Source organism: Marmota flaviventris, chromosome 4 (assembly GCF_047511675.1).
Source record: "Marmota flaviventris isolate mMarFla1 chromosome 4, mMarFla1.hap1, whole genome shotgun sequence".
Taxonomy (NCBI): Eukaryota; Metazoa; Chordata; class Mammalia; order Rodentia; family Sciuridae; genus Marmota; species Marmota flaviventris.
In genome coordinates this window covers 121,666,455-121,687,067 of record NC_092501.1, presented here as the reverse complement: position 1 = coordinate 121,687,067, position 20,613 = coordinate 121,666,455, and the positions used below count along the sequence as shown (strand labels likewise).

At 43.1% G+C, this 20,613-nt stretch overlaps 1 protein-coding gene across 1 annotated transcript; it reads right to left on the bottom strand.

The window, feature by feature from the left end:
• Positions 1–1,406: 1,406 nt before the first annotated feature.
• On the bottom strand, positions 1,407–14,173 carry Rgcc (regulator of cell cycle). The gene is made up of 5 exons (XM_027928933.2): positions 13,940–14,173; positions 13,200–13,385; positions 5,079–5,186; positions 3,226–3,288; positions 1,407–1,805 (listed from the first exon to the last, which is right to left on the bottom strand). The coding sequence occupies exons 1-5, from the start codon at positions 13,980–13,982 to the stop codon at positions 1,798–1,800; spliced, it is 408 nt and encodes a 135-aa protein (XP_027784734.1). The 5' UTR covers positions 13,983–14,173; the 3' UTR covers positions 1,407–1,797.
• Between the last annotated feature and the right edge of the window lie 6,440 nt (positions 14,174–20,613).

Below are 20,613 nucleotides of genomic sequence, written 5' to 3'. Positions count from 1 at the left end.
CTAGTGATACACTCAAGAGAAATGACAAGGCCAGGCATGGTGGTGCATGCCTGTATTCCCAGTGACTCAGGAGGCTGAGGCAGGAGGATCACAAGCTCAAGGCCAGCCTCAACAATTTAGTGAAGGGCCTACACAACTTAGCAAGACTCTGTCTTGAAATAAAAAATTTTAAAAGGGCTGGGAATGAAGCTCAGTGGTTAAATGTCCCTGGGTTCAACCCCTAGTGAAATGAAAAAATAAAGAGAAATGACAACATACATTCATACAAATACTTTCACATGTATATGCATTAGCCAAAAAGTAGAACTAATTCAAATGTCCGTTAACCAATGGATTCATAAACAAAAGGTGGCATATCCACACAAGAACATATTACTGGACCATAGAAGGGATTAAAGTACTGATTCATGCGACAACATAGATGAACTTTAAAAATTTTATGCTAAGTGAAAGAAACTAGATACAAAACATCATATATTTCATTTATATGAAATTCCAGACTATATAAATCCATAGAGGCAGAGATTTAGATAGTGGTGATGTTTACAATATCTTTGAATATACTGAAATCCATTGAATTGCATGTTACAAAATGGGAATTATCTCTGTGTTAGTCAGCACTGTGTCACTGTGACCAAAATGATAAGAACAACTGATAAGAACAACTTAAAGGAGGAAAAGTTTATTAGGGGCTCACAGTTTCAAAGGTTTAGTCCATGGTCAGTACCTCCCCTGCTCTGGGCCCAAGGTGAGGCAGAACATCGTGGAGCAAGGACAGCAGCAGCAGAAGCACAGAGAGGGAAGGGGAAAGGGATGCAGGGCATGCCTCCAGTGACCCACCTCCTCCAGCCATGTCCCACCTGCCTACAGTTACCACCCAGTTAATCCATTCAAACTAGGATGGACAGATTAGGTTACAGCTCTCATAGTCTAAGCACTTCACCTCTGAATACTCCTGCATTAAAACACGATCTTTTAGGGGACACCTCATACCCAAACCATAAAAATATCTCAACTTCAAAAAGAAATAAATATTTGCTTTCAACATAAAACCTTTCCCAGAAGCTTGAGGAGAAGAAAGAGGCTAAAGAGAGTGCAATTTATAGCTGGGCGCAGCAGCACATGACAGTAATCCTAGCAGCTCAGCTGAGGCAGGAAGATCTCGAATTCAAAGCCAGCCTCAGCAATGGCAAGGAACTAAGCAACTCAGTGAGATCCTGTCTCTAAATATAATACAAAATAGGTCTGAGGAATACCCCTGAGTTTAATTCTCGGTACCACCCCCCAAAAAGAATAGCATAGTATGTGGTATATATAATCTTATGTGCTGATTTTTTTTGTTCCTGCTAGAGTATTACTGAATGGAAACACAGGGAGAGAAATAAAGAGAAGGGAAGCTTACAAACTATAGACTCCAGTTCAAATTTTATTTGCATACAAAAATATATTATAATGGGGAGAGCATTTTACTATTTTCAACTATATATAATTAATTACAAATATTTTCATAAAAGCACTTTAAATTACAAGAAAGCTGTGTTTTAAGAGAAAAATACATTAGCATAGATCACCTGTTCTAATAAGCTGCAGGCAGGTCAACAAAGTCAGTTTCACTGTCTAAATTGCCCAGAGACGGGCCCACGGGCTAATTTGAAAGTGAGTCTAAGAATGGCCTGGTGGTAGGTGAGCGTCCATCTCTATCGCCTCCGGCAGCATATTCTAGTAGCTGATTTTACCAAGTCCTCGGAGCTTTCTGAAGCTTCTCTCTTGTAATAAAAGGACCTGGAACTCCTCGTTTCACATACCTGTAAACAGGATATAAAGAAGGTCAGTCACTCACAGAAGTTCATGATTCCTATGCTTAACCACATCACACAGTCTCAGACAGGCATCAAAGCATCAAACTTAATGGCAGGCTTCCCACGTAATGTGTGTCTGATTAACTGGAATGACTGGGCGGCCAACTGCAATTTCCATGAGGTAGACAGGCCTGTTACATAGGTCTCATACAAATTGTGCTGCAGTTAGAATAGTCTCTTGTCAAAACAGGCCTAGGTCTTCTGATATAGGGTGTAGCAGCATGTAAGAAAAGGAGCAATAAAATCTTCAAGTAAATAGAGATGATGCAAAGACCTTCTACCTGATGTTTCCATCTTTCTAAAAGAGTATTAAGAACAGAGCTATTTTAAAATAGTTTGGGATCTAATTTTTCACATTTTACTTGGTTGCACAGAATTCTTTTTATGGAAAAGTAACCCTTTCACCAAAAAATGGAGGAGCTGGGACAAATTTCATCCTGGAGGCTGGAGTTGGTCCTCCTGAGTCTTACAATCTTGTCCCCCTTTTCGGTGTGGGGTGGTTTACTGGGGATTGAACTCAGGGGCACTCGACCACTAAGCCACATCCCCAGCCCTCTTTTGTATTTTATTTAGAGACAGGGTCTCACTGAGTTGCTTAGCAACTCACTTTTGCTGAGGCTGGCTTTGAATTCTCGATCCTCCTGCCTCAGCCTCCCAAGCTGCTGGGATTACAGGCATGCACCAAGATGCCTGGCCAATCTTGTCCTTTTTAAGTAGGGTATATGGATAGATTATAAGGATTCTTCCCCTAGAGCCCACAACCACCACTGTTGTTAATGATCTAATATCTTCAGTTGCCAATAACTTTGGTCACACAAATTGGGTTACCACTAGTATGATTCCAAAATGGGAAACAAGTACTGTATCCTTAATCCAGGTTATTCAGTAATTGGTATGGGTCCCCTCACACCGTCAATTCTTTCTTTGGCACCTAAGTCTTAAAAGTCAGATCTCACCAAGTTTCCTGGATCTAACCTGGGAAAATTAGCCAGAGGGTTCCCTGGGATGGAACTCTCTGGTTTGCTGCTTAATGCTTATGTGATCCACCAGCTCTCCTTCTCTAAGGAACCTGACAAGCCATCAGGAAGGTAAAACTCCAGTCTTGCTTACCCTCTATTTCCCCAAACAAAACACCATTGTTCGCCAGGGACCTGTCCTCACAGTTTAGAAAGGAATGTGGTCTACTTTAATACAAGCTTATCCTCAGAATTTCTTTCCAAGCCACTAGGGTCCTATTTCGAAACCTAAAGAAGCCTTATGATGTAATCTCATGCCCCGAGGCAAGCTGGTTGACATTACAGCACTTTATCAAAGGGGTCGGCTAGTTTTCTGATTTTTTTTTTTTTATTGCCAGACATGTACTTACTTGCTAATGTTCTGTCAAGATCAGCAATAAAGTCTTCTAGCTCTTTTGTGTCTCCTAATTTGGCTGTAAAATAAGAGAGAGAGTTCAGTTTCCCCATCAGAGACAGCTGATGACCCCACATTGGAGTTTTCCAGCATTATGTGAGGGATTATTTCCATTTTACATGTATCTTCAGAGACTTTACTGAAGCATGTCCTGTCACCAGTCCTAAGTGTCTGCTCCAACCTTTACTCATGGTAAACTCAGAAACCAATGCTAAAGACTAGCCTCAATATTTCCTTTTTAGTTCATCACCTGCTCTCCCACCACCCTCATCCTGCACCCTCCTAAAGCTGGAAGAAGACTCTCACTTTTGTTGTCTTAAAAGTTTGGAGGAAAAGGAGGGAAAGGAAGAAAAACAAAATATTTTGACTTTTTGCTTGATAAGGATCTGAGTTATGGATCAAAAATAGCAAGCATGGCACTGTGTGGAATGGAGCCCCACATTCTGTAATTCCTGTGGCTCCCGCCTTCAGATGCATTCTTGCTTGTCCTATCACCCCAGGGCAGTACTGTAGCCCTCAGAGCCCCTCCAGCACAAAATGAATAAAGAACTACACTGCTCCTCCTCTAAGTGGCACAGGGAAGGAGATGTGAGGCGACTGGGCCCAGGAAGCCTTGTCCTATGGTGGTGCCAGCAAGAAGTAACAGTCTTTATCTAGATTTTGATCTCTCAATAACCTGAGATGTGTATTTTCTCTGTATGTTTTAATTTTTTCTGTGGAATTTACCCTTGGTGCTTTCCCTAAAATGCATTACTGGGTATTTTTATTATTCATCCTCCACTGGCTACAACCGGCTTATTGTTTTTCACTTTTCAATTCCGTTTGCCAATAGAGGCTCCCCCTCCCCAGCTTTAATTCCTATCTCTAGAGGATCAGGTAGCAAAATCTGGACACTGTTTAAGCTACTTTCTAGACTGCTCTGTCTCTGAATTCCACAGATCCATTATAGACAGAGAGCTGAACCGTGGCCGAATCCCCAGTGGCTGCTAGGATTGCGGTGTTGAGAAGGGAATTTTAAAAATATCTCCTTCAGAAAAAAGAGAAGTTCGGCCAGTGCCAGATTGAGAAAAGTGATGGAATCTTCATATTTCTTTTAAAATATGTTTCATTTTTATTACATTCTGCAACTATTTTCAGCAAGTATAACTTTCCTTAGTGGGGGGAAGAAAACTTCTTTTGTTTTCAAAAGGGCGCTTGTCCAGTACAACAGAACATTCAGCTCTCCAGTTGGAGACACTCTGTCAATTCCCAAAATTAAGAAACTGCTCATGCATCTTTAAAAACTGTTTAGATCTATTAATATCACAGTAGAGACAGGCTGGAGCTGCTATTCTGGATCATGTTAGGCCACTTCTTGTCTCATAATGATGACATAAATTAATTACTAAATTGGTCATGTGAAAGCTTTGGTTAAATAGTTAATACACTAAAAAAAAATCCTTTCTGCAAAGCCAAATTGCTTATTTTTAAATTCTAGAACCAAGTAGCTTGGGAGGAGAACAGAAAGAAGCACTATCATCTTGGCACAGTCATGTTTACAATGAGAAAGAACAGTCTGGAATCTACAAGTCATCTTTTCCCCCATGAATGCAGGTTGTCTACCCCAAATTATTTACTCTTGTCCTCACACAGATCAAAACCCTGAGGAATTACAAATTCCAGTTCACACTCTACCATACTGATATTAGTCTTATCTATTTGTTTTTCATATTTGGAAAAGATTGGTTAGGAACAAGAGGAAAAGAGAAGGATTGGGAAGGGAAGGAAAATTAAAAGCAGAAAAGCTCACACTCCAACCAGTGAGCTTACCTTTCCGAGGAGCAACAGTGGATGAGAGCAGAGCTGGGGTGGCCTCTGTTGGAGAATTCAGCTTTTCATCACTGAAGCTGAAACTATTCCTATAAAGTGAATCTGCACCTTCCAGAAAAGAAAACATACTCATTAGAAATAGCACTCAGCTGTAGACCCATTAGTCTGTTAATTACTCATAAACAATCGTTTAGCTCTGAAAGTTGCAAAGCTAGTAAAAAAAATCAGGTAGATTTTGAGATCTTACATTCATGCCCTGAAATGATTTGGGGCAGGTGAGTGTATGTGTGTGTTTCTAGTCAAACAGACCAAAGTGTAAGGGGATCAGTAGGACCAGACCTTGGCTAGCACCCAAGAGCCTATTGAACAGGTGTCAGACCCAGTGGTCAAGCCAGTGCTTGACTGATGGGTGGGGGGGGGGGGGGGTTGGTTTGGCATGTTAGAAATAAGGAATCATCTTCCATGAAAAATGTCCCCCTGCTCTCGGAACCCCCTAAGATACAAACAAAGGTGGATCCTATGGCTTAATAATCCTCTGCACTGCTCTTGAGAGTCTTTGTTGTGGATTTCCCCAAGATTCTGCACTCTAGAAACAAGTAGAGTCAAAGATACAGATTTCTGTTCCTGTGAAATTGGCCAAATTATGTTGTTAATATAGGGGGCATCTGTAAACAGGAAACAACAAATTCTATTACTATGTATAATTATAATGCACTATAACAATAAAAAAGAAGAAGAGGAGGCTTCTATTCCTGGTGGGCTACCTACTACAGACATGCAAGGGATTTCATAGCTCCTTCTATTCTTATAACCCCAGAGACTAGCACAACAGCAAGGCAAGGACCCAGAGCCAGGGCTGGACTGCAGAAGGACTCAAAGCAGCTTAGCTACTGAGCACTCAAGTTCCCTTGAGCAAGGCAGTATCTCTGGGCCTCAGTGTACCCAGCAATAAAACAGAAATGTGGGCTAAAGAATCCTTAAAGACCCTCCCTGCTCTGAAGTTCTGAGATTCTTCGTCTCTGAGTCCTACCCAAGGTAGAGGAAATCAAACCATAGCTAGCCCAGCTGTGGGGTGGTGAAGAGAAAGGGAGCAGCACCAAGGCAAAGGGCTCAAAGGCAGAGCCGCCAGCGGAAGCAGGATGTGGCTGCTGAGGTGGCGATGGAACAGCCTTTCTGGGTAAAAGAGCACACAAAGCCAGCCGAGGTGGTAGGAGAGATGAGCTCTGGAAAGTTCTTCAGGTGAGTCAGGGCAGCTGAATAACAAGGGTCTGGCAGGCTCCTACTCCTCCTTGGGCTTCCTTCACTTGAAGCCAGTTCCCTCCAGCTCAGGGGGAGGCAAAAACATCTTGCCTTTTGGTTCCTTTAACTAAAATATGAACTTGACTACATTAAAAAGGATATCCAAGTTTAAAAGAATCAGGTTGCAGAAAGAGGTTTCTGGTTCTGAGAGAGTTCAGCTTCAGCCCTAAAAGGCTGCTACACCTTCCCAGATATGTGGCTCCCTCTTCTCCTACCTTCTCCCAGTCCCAGGTGCCATCTTATCTTCTCTTTATTTCTGGCCTATATGCCTATCTCGTCCACTTTTCTAAACATGCCCAGCATATCCTTGTGACCAGTGCTCACAATCTTTTCTTCCTTCCAGGGGTCCAGCCTGGGTCACCTAATAGGACCACAATTATTTTTCAGGGCTTTGATGATGAACACCAAGATCCAAACACCCAACCTTATACCTACATATGCCCCCAAATCTACTCCTCAAAATGTTAGTCCTTTGAAAAGAAGCTGCATAATCAACTAAGTTATAGAAACACTTAGCACCCTTGGCATTCCCACTTTTAACGTTCCTGAGATGTCTCGTGATAAAGAAGCCAGTTTGGGCCTTATTCCCAAGTGCACTTGACACAGGGACATATTTCTGTGGCCCTCTTCTTAATATTTCTCAGGCACTGGTATTCTCCAAAACTTGACTTGGGAAGCCCTTCAGCTTGGTTTATCACCTCTCAAGCAGTCCCTTGCACAAAGGAAAGTGGTTGTGCTGACTTTGGACCTATGGATCACTGTCTGTGACTGTGCAATAACCAGGGGAACTACCACAGATAGAGCCTGAGACACTTGTGGGGAGGAGATGATGTAAGAAAACTAGAGAGAGTCCCAGAGTCAGGTCACAAACCAGAGGAAGGTATATGAGGCCCTTGGCTCTGAAAGACATCAAGCAAGTCATGCCTGTCCTTGGGCAAAGTTCCAGCTCCAAGACTTGCTGGCCCAGAGCTCAGAGGGCACCTCTCTGGTCTCTATCTCCCAGAACAGCTGGCATTTGGGAGTCAGCTTCATCACCACACCTCACTCCACCCCGTATGCACCTTCCCCTGACTTTGAACTTCATCTCTGTTAGGCCCAATATCTCCAGCAATTTTATACCCTCATATACTCATGTTCGGGATAGGAGAAAAATATCACTTTTTTTCCTGCTCTCCAGACAAGTAGACCAAACATTAGCAAATGTTTGTAGAAGGAAAAATATCTCAACATAGAAAAGCACATTGCAAAAAAGGATAGTAGGGGAAATGGGTATCCAAGTTGGGTGCAGTGGTACATACACCCAACTGAGAGACTCAGGAGACTGAGACAAGAGAATCACAAGTTTGAGGCCAGCCTCAGCAACTTAGGGAAACTCTGTCTCAAAATAAAAAGGGCTGTGGATGTAGCTCAGTGATAAGGTGACCCTGAGTTTAATCACCTGTATCATAAAAAGGAAAGAAGTAAGTAAAGAAGGGAGAAAGGGAGGGTGGGAGGCGGAGGGGAGAGAAAATGGGAAGGAGGAAAAGAGGGAGGGAAGGGGAGGGAGGGAAGGCGGGGAGAAAGAAAGAAAACGGGAGGGAGGAAAAAGGGTATCCAGTGAGGATTTGGGAAAAGTTCAACTAACCCAGCTGGCTTAGGAAACAGCAGAAGAGCCATAATCTCAGAGGACAGCCCTTGCCTTTGCTCCTTCAGAACCTGACCCACATGCTAAATGCCTTCATCAAGTACATTCCTCAAACTCAGAAAACTACTCCCAGACTTTTACTTGACTGATAAATTCAGTCACAAGCCAAACTCCTATAATGGTCAGAAGTTGTCTCTTCTTGTTAATGAACTCATGCTACACGGGCAACAACAAGGGAGGGAGAGACACAAAATACTACTTACAGTATCACTATATATAAAAACATACATACACACAGGCATGCCAGCTTAGCATGCGCTGGCTTCCCCTCTCCCTGCCCCTGCCACCACCACCAACACACACACACACACACACACACACACACACACACACACACACTCGCAGGGTCGCGCCTCACTGGCTCATTGCCATCCTGCTCTCTTTCCATGTCCTTACACCATCTGGGCTGACCGAACTCCACATTCTGAGATGTTCGACCTTCAACCATCAAGAGGAAATGAAGCCCCAGCATCCTTAAGTCAAACCTGCATCTAAATGGCAGCTATAGCAATAATCTACATCTGCCATTCATTTGAAAAAAAGCAACCCCAAGAGCCCCGAAGCCATGCCACCAAGGAAAGATCTCATAGGACAGAGACCATGCAAAAGGGCAGTTATAGGCCAGATGCCCTGTATATGATGCCTGTAATTTTAATAAAGTTCCTAGAAAAATGGCAAATAGCAAACCCAAGAGAGAAAAGGTCCTCATAAGTAAGAAAAAAGAAAACCAATATTCTGGACCCTGGATCCTGCTCTTTTTTAGATGGTAGCAAAATTCTTAAGTTTCTCTCGAGAAGGGCCCAAGAACAAACCCCCTACACAGAGGGACCCCAAACTCTAGACTTCTCTTCATCCTTTACCCAATAAAACTTCTTTCCACAGACTTTTATTACACACTTATAATGTGTAATCTCATAGTAGGTGTTGTGGTAAGCAAGTCCTGACTTCCCATTTCCTGGAACTCTATTCCTTGCAAAACATCAACCAGTTAGTCTGATAAAGTGACAGCAATGTGTCCCTGGCTGATAGTGTATTCATGTATTAATGCCCCACCCTGGTATCAGGAGGTGCTATTAATAGAGGCTCCATGGACCCATAGTGGGATGATTTGGGGAAACTTGGCAGGTTTTATGGCTCAATATGTGAGGGCCTGTAAGATCTACTTCAATCTGCTCTGAAGTTCTCTCACAATCATCTTAACTCTCCTACTGGAAATATCCTTGCCAGGTTCTCTTAGTGCACCGAAGCCAGGGAACTCAAATTCTGGGGTTGGGTTTTCTAAGACAGCATCAAAAGAAGTAAAAGCATATTAAATATACAACCAAATTAACTTTAGGTACACCAACAGAGTTTAAGAAACTCCAGGCAAAAACAAGAGACTTGTTTAAAAAGTAGACGTGTTTTTTTTTAGTTGGGGAGGGCAGCGGGGGGGGAAAGGTAATTTAGGGTTAGCACTGACATGTGCTACTCTAGAGGGAAGTAAAACCACAGACAGTAAACCTTGCCCAGAGCTCCTGTAAATATAGAACAATCCCACACGTTTACAGCAAGCAAACTATAGTAATTAACTGAGAAAAAGAAAGCCTTGGATCTGTTTCCCTGTTCCCACAGGGAATGGCAGAGACAGGTGGGGTGGGGACTCTCTTCCCCAAAATCTAGATTCTGACAGCCTCACTACAGTGGAATACAATAAGAAAGAGCACCTATACTCAGTTTCACCACCCTGGCCAGAGTAAGATCTGTCACTCATCCAGAATTCCTAACACAGTACCAAACATCCGGAAAGCTTCCTACCTGGCTTTATCCACTCAGGGTTTCAATAAATCCAGGTTCTAGTCTCAGTGGCTCCCAAATCACATCAAATGATATGCTGTCATTCTGGTCCCCTAGAACCCAAGATGTTCCCTCACCTAGGGCTAGACCAGAATAGTCTAGGCAAAGATATGTAGATTTGGTATATGTTGCTCATGCTGAAGAAGCCAGTTCCTTATTCCCAAATATGGTCTATGATATCATTATAGCTGAGGACACACAGTAGACCACAGACTTTCCCTATTAAGTATCAAAACATCTCCACCCACACCACCACCACCACCCACCCCACCCCCTGCAAAGGAAAAAGGCAAAACGCCAAAACATTCAAGGACAAAAATTCATACCATCTTTTAAGGTTTAGGATAATGTTATAAACTTTTTATAAAGTCAGGTAATAGAAATTACCATACTGGTTAAAATGTGGACTATAATGAGTAAAATTTTGATTAAACACAGTGGAGAAATCATGCTATTGTATTTTCATAATTTTTAAAATACTAAAAATATATATTCTTAAAAATAAATTTAAATGGGGGCTGGGGTTGTGGCTCAGCAGTAGAGTGCTCACCTAGCATGTACAGGGTGCTGGGTTTGATCCTCAGCACCACATTAAAAACATAAACTACAACATAGATAGATAGATAGATAGATAGATAGATAGATAGATAGATTTAAAACAAAAATATTCACAACTTCTAAAGCACCTCTAAGAGTCAAGTTTGAAAAACACTGCCCTAGCTCCCAGCTGGATTGCTCTTTTACTGCTTAAGTTAAAGATGCTCCCAGTAAAGTATGTGATATATGTTGGAATACAAATCTGTGGGAAAGATACTACCCTGTTTTAACCAACTACCATTTGAATCCATCCCTAATGTGAATTTTTATTCTGCAATCTTATTTTGCCCCCTTCATGTCTTAGGAGGTCTCCCTGAAAGTGGGAACAGGAAGAGTAGTCCTCATTCAATATCCATCCTTCTTTCCTAAGTAACTTACTTCTTTGGGTGGAAGAAGTAGTGCTCTTCAAAGAAACAGGAATCCTGTTTTGATCTCCTTTGTGCCTTTATTGCACCCTCTGAGAAACAGAGTTGTAAAAGGTAGAGGACAAACCAGGTAACACTGGTTATAGCTTCATACATAGCGTTTTCATGAAAGACACTGGTTCCAATGATTCTGATCTGTACGATATAGTCTCATATGTGCATTTTAGTGTTTTTTTAAGCATTAAAGAGGGCAAGTTTTTTTTTTAAAAAAAAGAGATCACTAATAGCAAGAGCTAATAAATTATTATCAGAATAATGATAGTAAGGGCTTGGCAAAAGTGAGCTGTTGTTACTCTCATTACCCTGGTTGTCCCCCTCCAGAAAGCTAATTTTCAATAGGCTCTACCTCCCCTGCATTTTCTTCTTCAGAAAAACATCAAACAGACAAATGAGTATAACAAATGTCTGTGCTCAATTCTTGGCAGCAATTAAAATACACATATTATGCTTCCTTAAGAAATTACTATTTAGATACACACAACTCCTGCCAAGATTATTTCTAACTAGTCTTGTGGGAAACAAACTACACATTTATAGCAAAGATGAATGTCATTTGAGCCTTCTTTAGACCCTTCCCATTACTTCTCTAACCACCAAACTAAGGGTTATGTTAACAGTTAACAACAAAAGCAGAAAGGAAAATATACACATATACCCTAAAAAAAAAACCACAAGTTCTATCCCAAGTATCTCCCCCCAAACTGTTAAGAATGTGTGTCAGTTCATTCTCCGAGACTCCTGAAAATGCATGAAGATCTGAAATCCCACCCAGTGGAAAGTATGAGTAGCCATGAATGGACATGCTCAGGTTGTATTCTAGCAGAATGACGCTATGGCTTTAAAAGGAGCTGCTCTTTGCCACAGAGCAGGAATGACAAGACTATCGCGGCTTTCTTCCACGGAGGAAAGAATTTGTATTTGAAGAACTTGCTCCATGCCCCAATAAAAAGGAGACAAGTTTAAGTCTGGCCATCGATATTGAAAAAGTTCAAAAATTTGAAGACTTCCCTTTGACATTGAAAATGAGCAGTCAGGTCATTAGCAATAAAACCCCAAAATTCTAAGGAAATATTAAGAGCACAGTTTTCCATCCCTTTTCTACTCAAATGTTACAGCTTGTTCTAACTCTCTGGCAGGGCTGCCAAGGAAACTGGAACTGATTTCTGACTCAGACCCCAACCAGGGTGATAAGGATCCACATCCCTTGTCAGGACAATAGCTCAGGAGCAAGTCTTGCATGAATCTTTTGCCCAATAACAAGAGAAAGCTTCAGATTTCAAAACAAGAGAATCATAAGGCCATTCCTTTTACCCTCAGAATTAAAGGCAGCAAAGGTAGTGGCATTCATGCTTACAACCCATCTAGGGATTAAGGGGTCAAGAATAAACAGACGAATTCTAAATTCACTTTGAAAAACAATAAAGTAATCCAGGATTTGAAAATCAACAATCATGTAATATTAAAAAGTTGCCAAATCTGCTGACATCCAAACAGATATCCATAATCATACAGGGCATTTGAATTCCTGGGGAAAAAAGTAAAAACTGTCTCTTTACAAGATTTTTTTGGGACAAAGAAGTCCCGAGGCAGACCCCTTTGTAAGAAAGATTACCAGGAATCCCCTCCATGACATTACTCTCTAGCTCCCCCTCCAGGCTGGGTGACCCACCGCCTTAAGGAAGAGGGACACTCTTAAAACCCTTGTTCTTGAATTCTGCAGTGCCAGAGATTCTTTCAAAACTGCGTACAATGGAGCAACAAGTCTGGGAGCTCGGGGCCAGAAGAAAGGGCAAGAAGTTATTTCAAAAATTCCAAGAACAGCAGCTTATGAAATCTTCTCTGGTTTCACAAATGTTTCAGTACTGTGTCCACCCATGACCCCACCACCACCCCCACCACCACCACCACCACCACCATTCAGGTGACTCTTGTTGTTCCATATACTCTAAAAAGTTATAGCTCAGAAGGGTCAGAAATGGAAAGGAGGAGAAGGAGAGGAAACTGTGGAAAGGCCTGGCTGAGGTCCCAGGAGTCCTGCCACGGGCTCATGACACACCTGTAGGCAAGAGGTAAACGTGTCCTTCAAAAGCCTTCCGCGACTACCTTCATGGGTCCCACCACTGCTGGGCTTACAAGTCCTGAAGACTCAACTTTCCAGGACTCCTGGAACTTAGGTCTCGGTTCCCTGACCCCCTCATGTCTATTTACAGATAAAGCAAACTGAGGCTAAAGCCTGAGCAGTGAAGTCACGGGGACACTGTCCTAGCAAGGGGTCACACTTACTCTCTGAGTCGCTGAAGCCGCTGCTGTCACTAACGCTGGCGCTACTGCGCCTCTTCATATGCTCCAGGTGCTCCTCGTAGTGGAAGTGGCGCTCGTGGAAGGGCGACGTGAAGTCAGCCAGCACCGCGTCAAACTCACACAACGCATCGGTCAGGTCTGCGGCAGCCGCGGAGTCCATGGCTGGGCCTGGGGTCAGGGACGGTCAGCTCAGTTGATGGGGGCTGCGGTTAGCTACTCTTGGGGGCAGGAGGGGACCGCTAGACTCCCTAGGATAACTAACATTTACTGCACTTTTTTCAGGTGACGTTCATGCAGTTCTTTCAATCCTCAACCACTCTCCAAAGTGCCTCCAGCTAGCCAGCCTGTTGCATAGATTAGGAAACTGAGCCTGCACCAGCGAGGCTGAAAGCCTAAGGTCCTCCAGCTAATCGACACAGCCACAGTCTTTCCCACGCGCTGTCGGGCGCCTGTCCCTACGCTCGCTCCACCCGGGCGCGTGCGAATCTGGTGGCAGTGGGAAGACTGAGTCAGGAGGTGCCCGTTACGTGTCGAGCTCGGATCCCTAGTCCTACGCGAGGAGCTAAGCGGCATCCGCCCGCGCGCGCGGTTACCAGTGGGTAGGGTCCCGCGGGTGACGAAGGAAGGGAGCGGGGCGTAAAGGGACAACAAGGGACTCCTCTTCTCTCGCCCACCCCCACCCCCCGCTGGGTTTTGAGGGGAGCCTAGGACCCCACACTTACCTGCGGCGGCCGCGGGGCTGCCCTGAGCTGCGGGAGGCTTCATGGGGCAGCTGGGCTCGGCACGGCGCGCGTGGCGGGGAGGCCCTGCGAGGTGCCAGCCGGGGACTGTGCGCTGAGATCGGAGCGGCTGCCGGGTTCACCCTCGCGCCCTGCCTCTCCCTCCGTCAGGCTCGGATCCCACCGAGCTGCTCCCAACCCAGCCCGCGTCCGCTCGGTCTCAGGCTCCCGCCACCGCCAGCCCCGCGGTCTTATAGCCGCGGGCGGAGGCGGGGCGGGGCGGGGCGAGGCCGCGGAAGCCGGAGCCGCGGGGGTCGGTCCCTGCCGACCTCGGGGACGCCCCGGTCCCCGAAGCACCGCCCTCGCCACGCGCCCGCCTGTGGACCGCAGTGACGAATTGTGGCCGGAGCCCGGGTTACAGCCCCAAATATTTACCCTCCGCTTTCCCCACACACCCTGACAACCCGACCCACGGGCAGTCTTTGGAGCAGCTAGAGTTCCTAAGAGTTTGTGCTAAGACTGGAGCGCCACTACTTCCCACCATCTGCCACAGCCTCCCCGAGCCTCAGTTTCCTTGTCGGTGAAACGGATGGGGAAATGCTCCGCCTCGCTGCAAAAAAAGTATCAGGGAGCCCATGACCCTGGGAGGCTCTATCGGGTGTTGGAAAGAGTGGGAGGCAAGAAGACAAGTAGGTTGAGCTCTTAATTGCTGTAGTCCCGCCAGACCCGGCTTTACTCAGAGAGGGTTGGTTTATTAAGGGAAGAAATCACAGTGTAAAGGCAGAGTGAACCCGGCGCCTTGCAGTGTGCACAAGAATGAGCCATCCTGCTCGATGGCCTGGCAGGGGACCGTGCCACTCCCAACCCAGCGAACACCCTAGCAATTGTGCCAGTCAGTGTGGTAGACATTTGCCATAGATAGTTATTTAAAAGTAAAACAGGGTTGTTATATATAACAAATTTAAATTAAAAAAAAAAAAGTAAAGGAAGGATCTGGGGATTAGTTCCGTGGCAGAACGCTTGCCCAGCATGCTGAAAGGCCTTGGATGCTGAGGCCCTGTGTTCAGTTCCCAGTACTGCAATTTTTAAACAAATACATAAAAATAAAAATTGAATAAAATGAATATTTCAGTCTCAGTTGCATTAGACCCATTTCAAGTGCCATTCAGTAGCCATCAGTCTAGAAAGTTCTGTTGGACAGTGTCAAGGGTCTCTGGCCTGAGGGAAGATAGGCATCTTATCCCAGTTCTGCAGGGTCTTCTAGGTGCCAGTACTTGTCATGCACCAGTCCTAGCTCCCCTGGTTTGCAGGTGAGAAAACCAAGGGACAGACAGACAAACTAAAGAAGTTTGCCAGTCTCTTAGTGATATAAGGCAGGTCTGTCTGTTTTCAGAGCCACTTTGAGTTTCACCACATCCTCCCTCCCTCCAGAGTGGGAAGGAAGCTCTGCAGGCTTGTAAGGAGGAGAACTGAGCACCTAGGAGGAGGCTCCAAATAGGAAAGCAGACAACCTAGGTCCTTGAGGCAATGGAGCAAGGCACCTGCTTCTTTCATTTTATCATTTTCTTCCTCTTTTCCCCATTCCTCTCCCCTGTAAATCCATTTTTTTTCTCCCTATTATTCTTCCTCAAAGGACTTGCCCATGACATTCACTGGTCATGCCCAGAGTAGCATGACCAGTGAATGTCTGGGAGCTGAAGCCAAAGAGTTGCCACTTAGAAGTCTGTTGATTGACTACAGCACAATTTATTTGTCCACTCTGCAGTTGGTGACTCTTGGGTAGCTTCCAATCTCTATCACAAGCAATGCTACAATTAACATCCTTGTACACATTTTAGTGCATCTTAATGAGTCCATTTCTATTCATCTTGATTCCTTCTCTAAAACCATTCAAAAGGCAAAGGTTAAACCCTTACTCCCACCCTGAGCCTACTCCCTTGGGTTCCATTTCCTGTCCCAGGGCTACCCATGTTCCCCAGTCACTTGATCACAGTGACTGAGATGATGACCTCACTGTTCAGGTATGAACTTGTCCCTTACTGAGGACAGGTATGAGCTCTTTCACCAGCCCTAGACCTAAATTAAACCATAATGTGCTTACACTGAGATTTACCCACATTCCAAATTTCAAAAGGTCATTTGGTCACACAGAACTGCTTCCAGAAAGACTTGAGGCAAACTTTGATTTGAAACTACACAACCACAACTTGCGTTTTTAAAAAACATTATCTTTATCTTGATTGATATCTGTCTCTGTTTATCTGTATTGCTATAACAAAATACCACAGACTGTAACTTAAAAACACCAGCAACTTATGTCTCATAATTCTAGAGCCTGGGCAGTCCAAGATCAAGGCACCATCTCTCAGTATCTGATGAGGGATTCTTGTTGCCTGTGTTAGTTTTTCATCACTGTGATCAAAATACCTGACAAGAGCAACTTAGAGAAGGGAAAGTTTACTTGGGCTCCTGGTTGGGAAGTTTAGTCCATGGTCGGTGAACTCCATTGCTCTGGGACCAAGATGTGTCCGAACACGATGGCAGAAGGGTGTGTGGGAGGAAAGCTGCTCAGCTCTCCAGAACTGGGAAGCAGAGAGAACAGGGGAGGGGCTTCAGGGAACATGAGCCCTTCCAGGGTACACTCCCAATGACCCACCTCCTCCAGCCACATCCTGCCAGCCTACAGTTACCACCCAGTCCATTCCAACTAGGATGAACAGATTAGGTTACACTTTCATAATTATCATTCCAACTCTGAGCATTCTTGCATTAGCACAGGAGCTTTGGGGGGACACCTCATATCCAAACCATAACACGGCATCCTTTCATGGCAAAAGGAATGAAAGGTGACAAAGCCCCTTCTTCAAGCCCTTTGATGAAGGCCCTAATCCTAGAACCCTCATGATTCAGTCACCTCCTAAAGGACCCACCTCTATATATGATCACATTTGCAATTAAGTTTCAACATACAAATTTCATCATAAGGTCCGACTCATTCAGATCATAGCAATATCTCTTCCCGGAGATACTGTTGACCATTCATTCCTTCCTTGGAACTGGTGCTGGGCATCCATCTGACTGCTTCGTCATTCTTCCCCAGCCCTGCTGAAGCCTCCTGTCAATCACTACACTCTGATTCCCTAAGGGCCCCCCTTGATCCTTTCTTCTAGTCCTTCACTGTCTCCAGAATAACTCACATTCATTAGCTTTCAAATTTTATTTCCCCTTAGGTCTCATATTCAATCACTTAAAGGATTTCTGTACTTGATGCCCCTCTAAAGACAGTTTGTGGAAGAAACTTCTGGCTGTTTCCTAATGTTTATGAATCTCACTTCCTTTTTATTAATAAATAGGCAAACTTGAATCTGACTGGGGCCCTTCCTCATTATTAATAAATAGGATAGGTGAACCCACATCTGGCCAGGGCCCTTTGCAGTCTGCCATTCCCACCATCTGGCTCTAGGCTTCTCTCCCAGGCTTAGGAATCCCAGCTCGCTTTGATGTGCTAGAACTAAAGATCCCTGGACAGCAGGCCTGCCTCCTGAGCACCAGAAAATGGATGGAACCCAGTGCCTCACAGGTGCTAGGCAGGCGCTCTACCAAAATGAGCCACAACCCCAGCCCTATCGTTGGAAATTCTAAAAGGAAAAATAAATAAGGAAAATCTCTCTTCCCTATGGCTACAGAAAACGAGGATATGTCCTCAAAATCATTTGAAACTATTATCACTGAGGAATATGGTCACTGATTTCTCTTAAGAGGACTGGGAAGGCTGGAGCCTGCTCAGTGGTATTTGTTTAGGGACGTGATGTTAGAGAACTATAGAAACCTGGTCTTCCTTGGTGAGAGTGTCTTTCCTTCAGAATTTCTAATGAATTATCAATATTTAATTTCCTTCCCTTGCAGAATATCTTTTGGGAGCTTCTGCTCTGCATGAATGAGTTTGAGACTCTAGCTTTCAAGGAAAAATTGGGGGCAGTTTGTATTACAGACAAGGAAATGACATGACTTTTCAATATACCAACCAATTTTCACCAGAACAAGAGACAAAAGATTTATTTTTTAAAAGGGATAAAGAGAAAATATGGAAATTTTGACCTTGACTATTTACAACTAAGGAAATTATGGGAAAATGTAGGTGAGAGTGAGGGTCATGAAGAACAAAACCAATTAGTAGTAACCACACATAATGAAAATTTCACTGTCAACAGACATCAAGAACATTTACTATCTCAGAATAGCATTCAATTTATACCAATTATTTTTTTGCATTATATTTTTAAATATTTGTATTTGTTATAATTAGTTATACATGACAGTAGAATACATATTGACACATTATATGTAAATGGAGTATAACTTCTCATTTGTCTGGTTGTACATGATGTAGAGTTACACAAATCATGTAATCTTATATGCACATAGAGTAATAATGATTCATTCTACTATCATTACTACCCCCATGTCCCCTCCCCTCCCTTCACTCCCTTCTGTCTAATCCAAAATACCACTATTCTTCCCCCCACCTTTTTTTAATATTTATTTTTTAGTTGTAATTGGACACAATATCTTTATTTTGTTTATTTATTTTTACGTGGTGCTGAGGATCAAACCCAGGGCACCCCCCCCCCGCCCGCCGCATGTGCTAGGGGAGCGCTCCACCGCTGAGCCACAACCCCAGGCCTTCCCCCCACCTTATTGTGAATTAGCATCTGCATATCAGAGAAAACATTGGCCTTTGGTTCTTTGGGATTGGCTTATTTTGTTTAGCATAATATTTTCTAGTTTCATCCATTTACTGGAAAATGCCATAATTCCTTTCTTCTTTAAGGCTGAGTAATATTCCATTGTGTATACATACCACAGTTTCTTTTACCCATTCATCTGTTGAAGGGAATCTAGGTTGATTCCATAGTTTAGCTATTGTGAATTGACATGCCTATTACTTTTGAGGAGCTGTGTATTTCCATACATTTATTTATTTATTGACAGTTTTATTCATTTTTATTAATTTTTAAAAATTTGTTCTTTTTAGTTATGAATGACAGTAGAATGTTGTTGTTTTTTTAGTTTACATGTAACTGTTTTTTTATTCTCTAATGCATTGTTTTTGGGGTATAGTTCCAATTTTATTTATTTACTTATTTTTAATTTTATTTATTTATTCAGATTTGTTATACATGATGACAGAATTCAATTCATTTCATATTACACATATAGAGCAAAATTTTTCAAGACATTGATGGTACACAAAGTATTTTCACATCATTCGTGTCTCATATCATTCATACTTAGGGTAATGATGTCTAACTCATTCCACCATCATTTCTACTCTCTTGCCCCCTCCTTTCCCCTCCCTCCCCTTTACCCTATCTAAAGTAGTAGAATGAATTTTGACATAAATAATACATATATGGAGTACAACTTCCCATTTTTGTGGTTGTACATGATGTGGAGTACACTGTACACTGGTCCTGTGTTCATGTATGTACATAGGAAAGTTATGTCTGATTCATTCTACTGTCTTTCCCATTCCCATTTCCCCTCTCTTCCCCAACTCTGCCCTTCCCAATCCAGTAAAACACACCACCCCCCATTAGCATCTGAATATTAGAGAGAACATTCAGTCTTTGGTTTTGGGGGATTGGCTTATTTCACTTAGCATGATAGTGTCCAGTTCCATCCATTTACAGAAAATGAAGTATATATTTCCTCTGAAAGAAAATTTAGAAAAATAAAAAAAGAGATCTAGTCTACCCTGCTATTTATAATAACCAATTTCAAATGTAGCATTGGTTTAAACTTTGCATCAAGCATTTATATAGAAAAGAGATTTAAAAATGAATGACAATTGGATTAGACAAAGGTGAACCAAGAGAAGGGAGAGGGAAGGGGAATAGGAAGGATAGTAGAATTAATCGGACATAACTTTCCTAGCCTTGTATTTGAATACATGACCAGGGTAACCCCGCATCATGTACAACCACAGGAATAGAATCCTAATTAGAATAAGTTACACTCTATGTATGTATAATTTGCCAAAATACATTCTACTACCATGTATGACTAAAAAGAACAAAATAAATAAATAGGTGGACTCACAGGTTCCTGAAATAATATATTCCCAGCCCATTTTGAGTTAGGAGTGGCAAAGTAACTGAATTTTGAACAACAGGCCATAAGCAGAGGTACCCTGTGAAACTCTGGGATGTGTCCCTAAGAGAAGCAGGCAGGATCCCTCATCTGGGCTTCCTCCTGCTGGGTGAAAGGCACACATGAAGCTACACTTCACACCATGAAGTGAAAGTCATTATACCTACCAAACCTGAATTACCAACACCTACATAAGAGAAAAATAAAATAGAGTGTCTAGGGGCCCATGATGTAGTTTAAGAGCAGAGCACATGATTACCACATGTGAAGCCTTGGGTTCTATCCCTAGAACCACTAAAAACAATAAGTAATAAATAAAATTTCCATCTTGCATAAGCCACATGCTAGGCAAGTACTCCAGGATCATAAATATTAATGATTAAAGGAATGCTAATTGTTCAGAATATTTAAAAAGAAGAAAACATTGTTTCATTAAATAAAGTGCAATAGAAGGGAATGGCCCTTGCACAAAAGTCTATTATGAGCTACATGCAGGGGACACACCTGTAATCCCAGTGACTTGG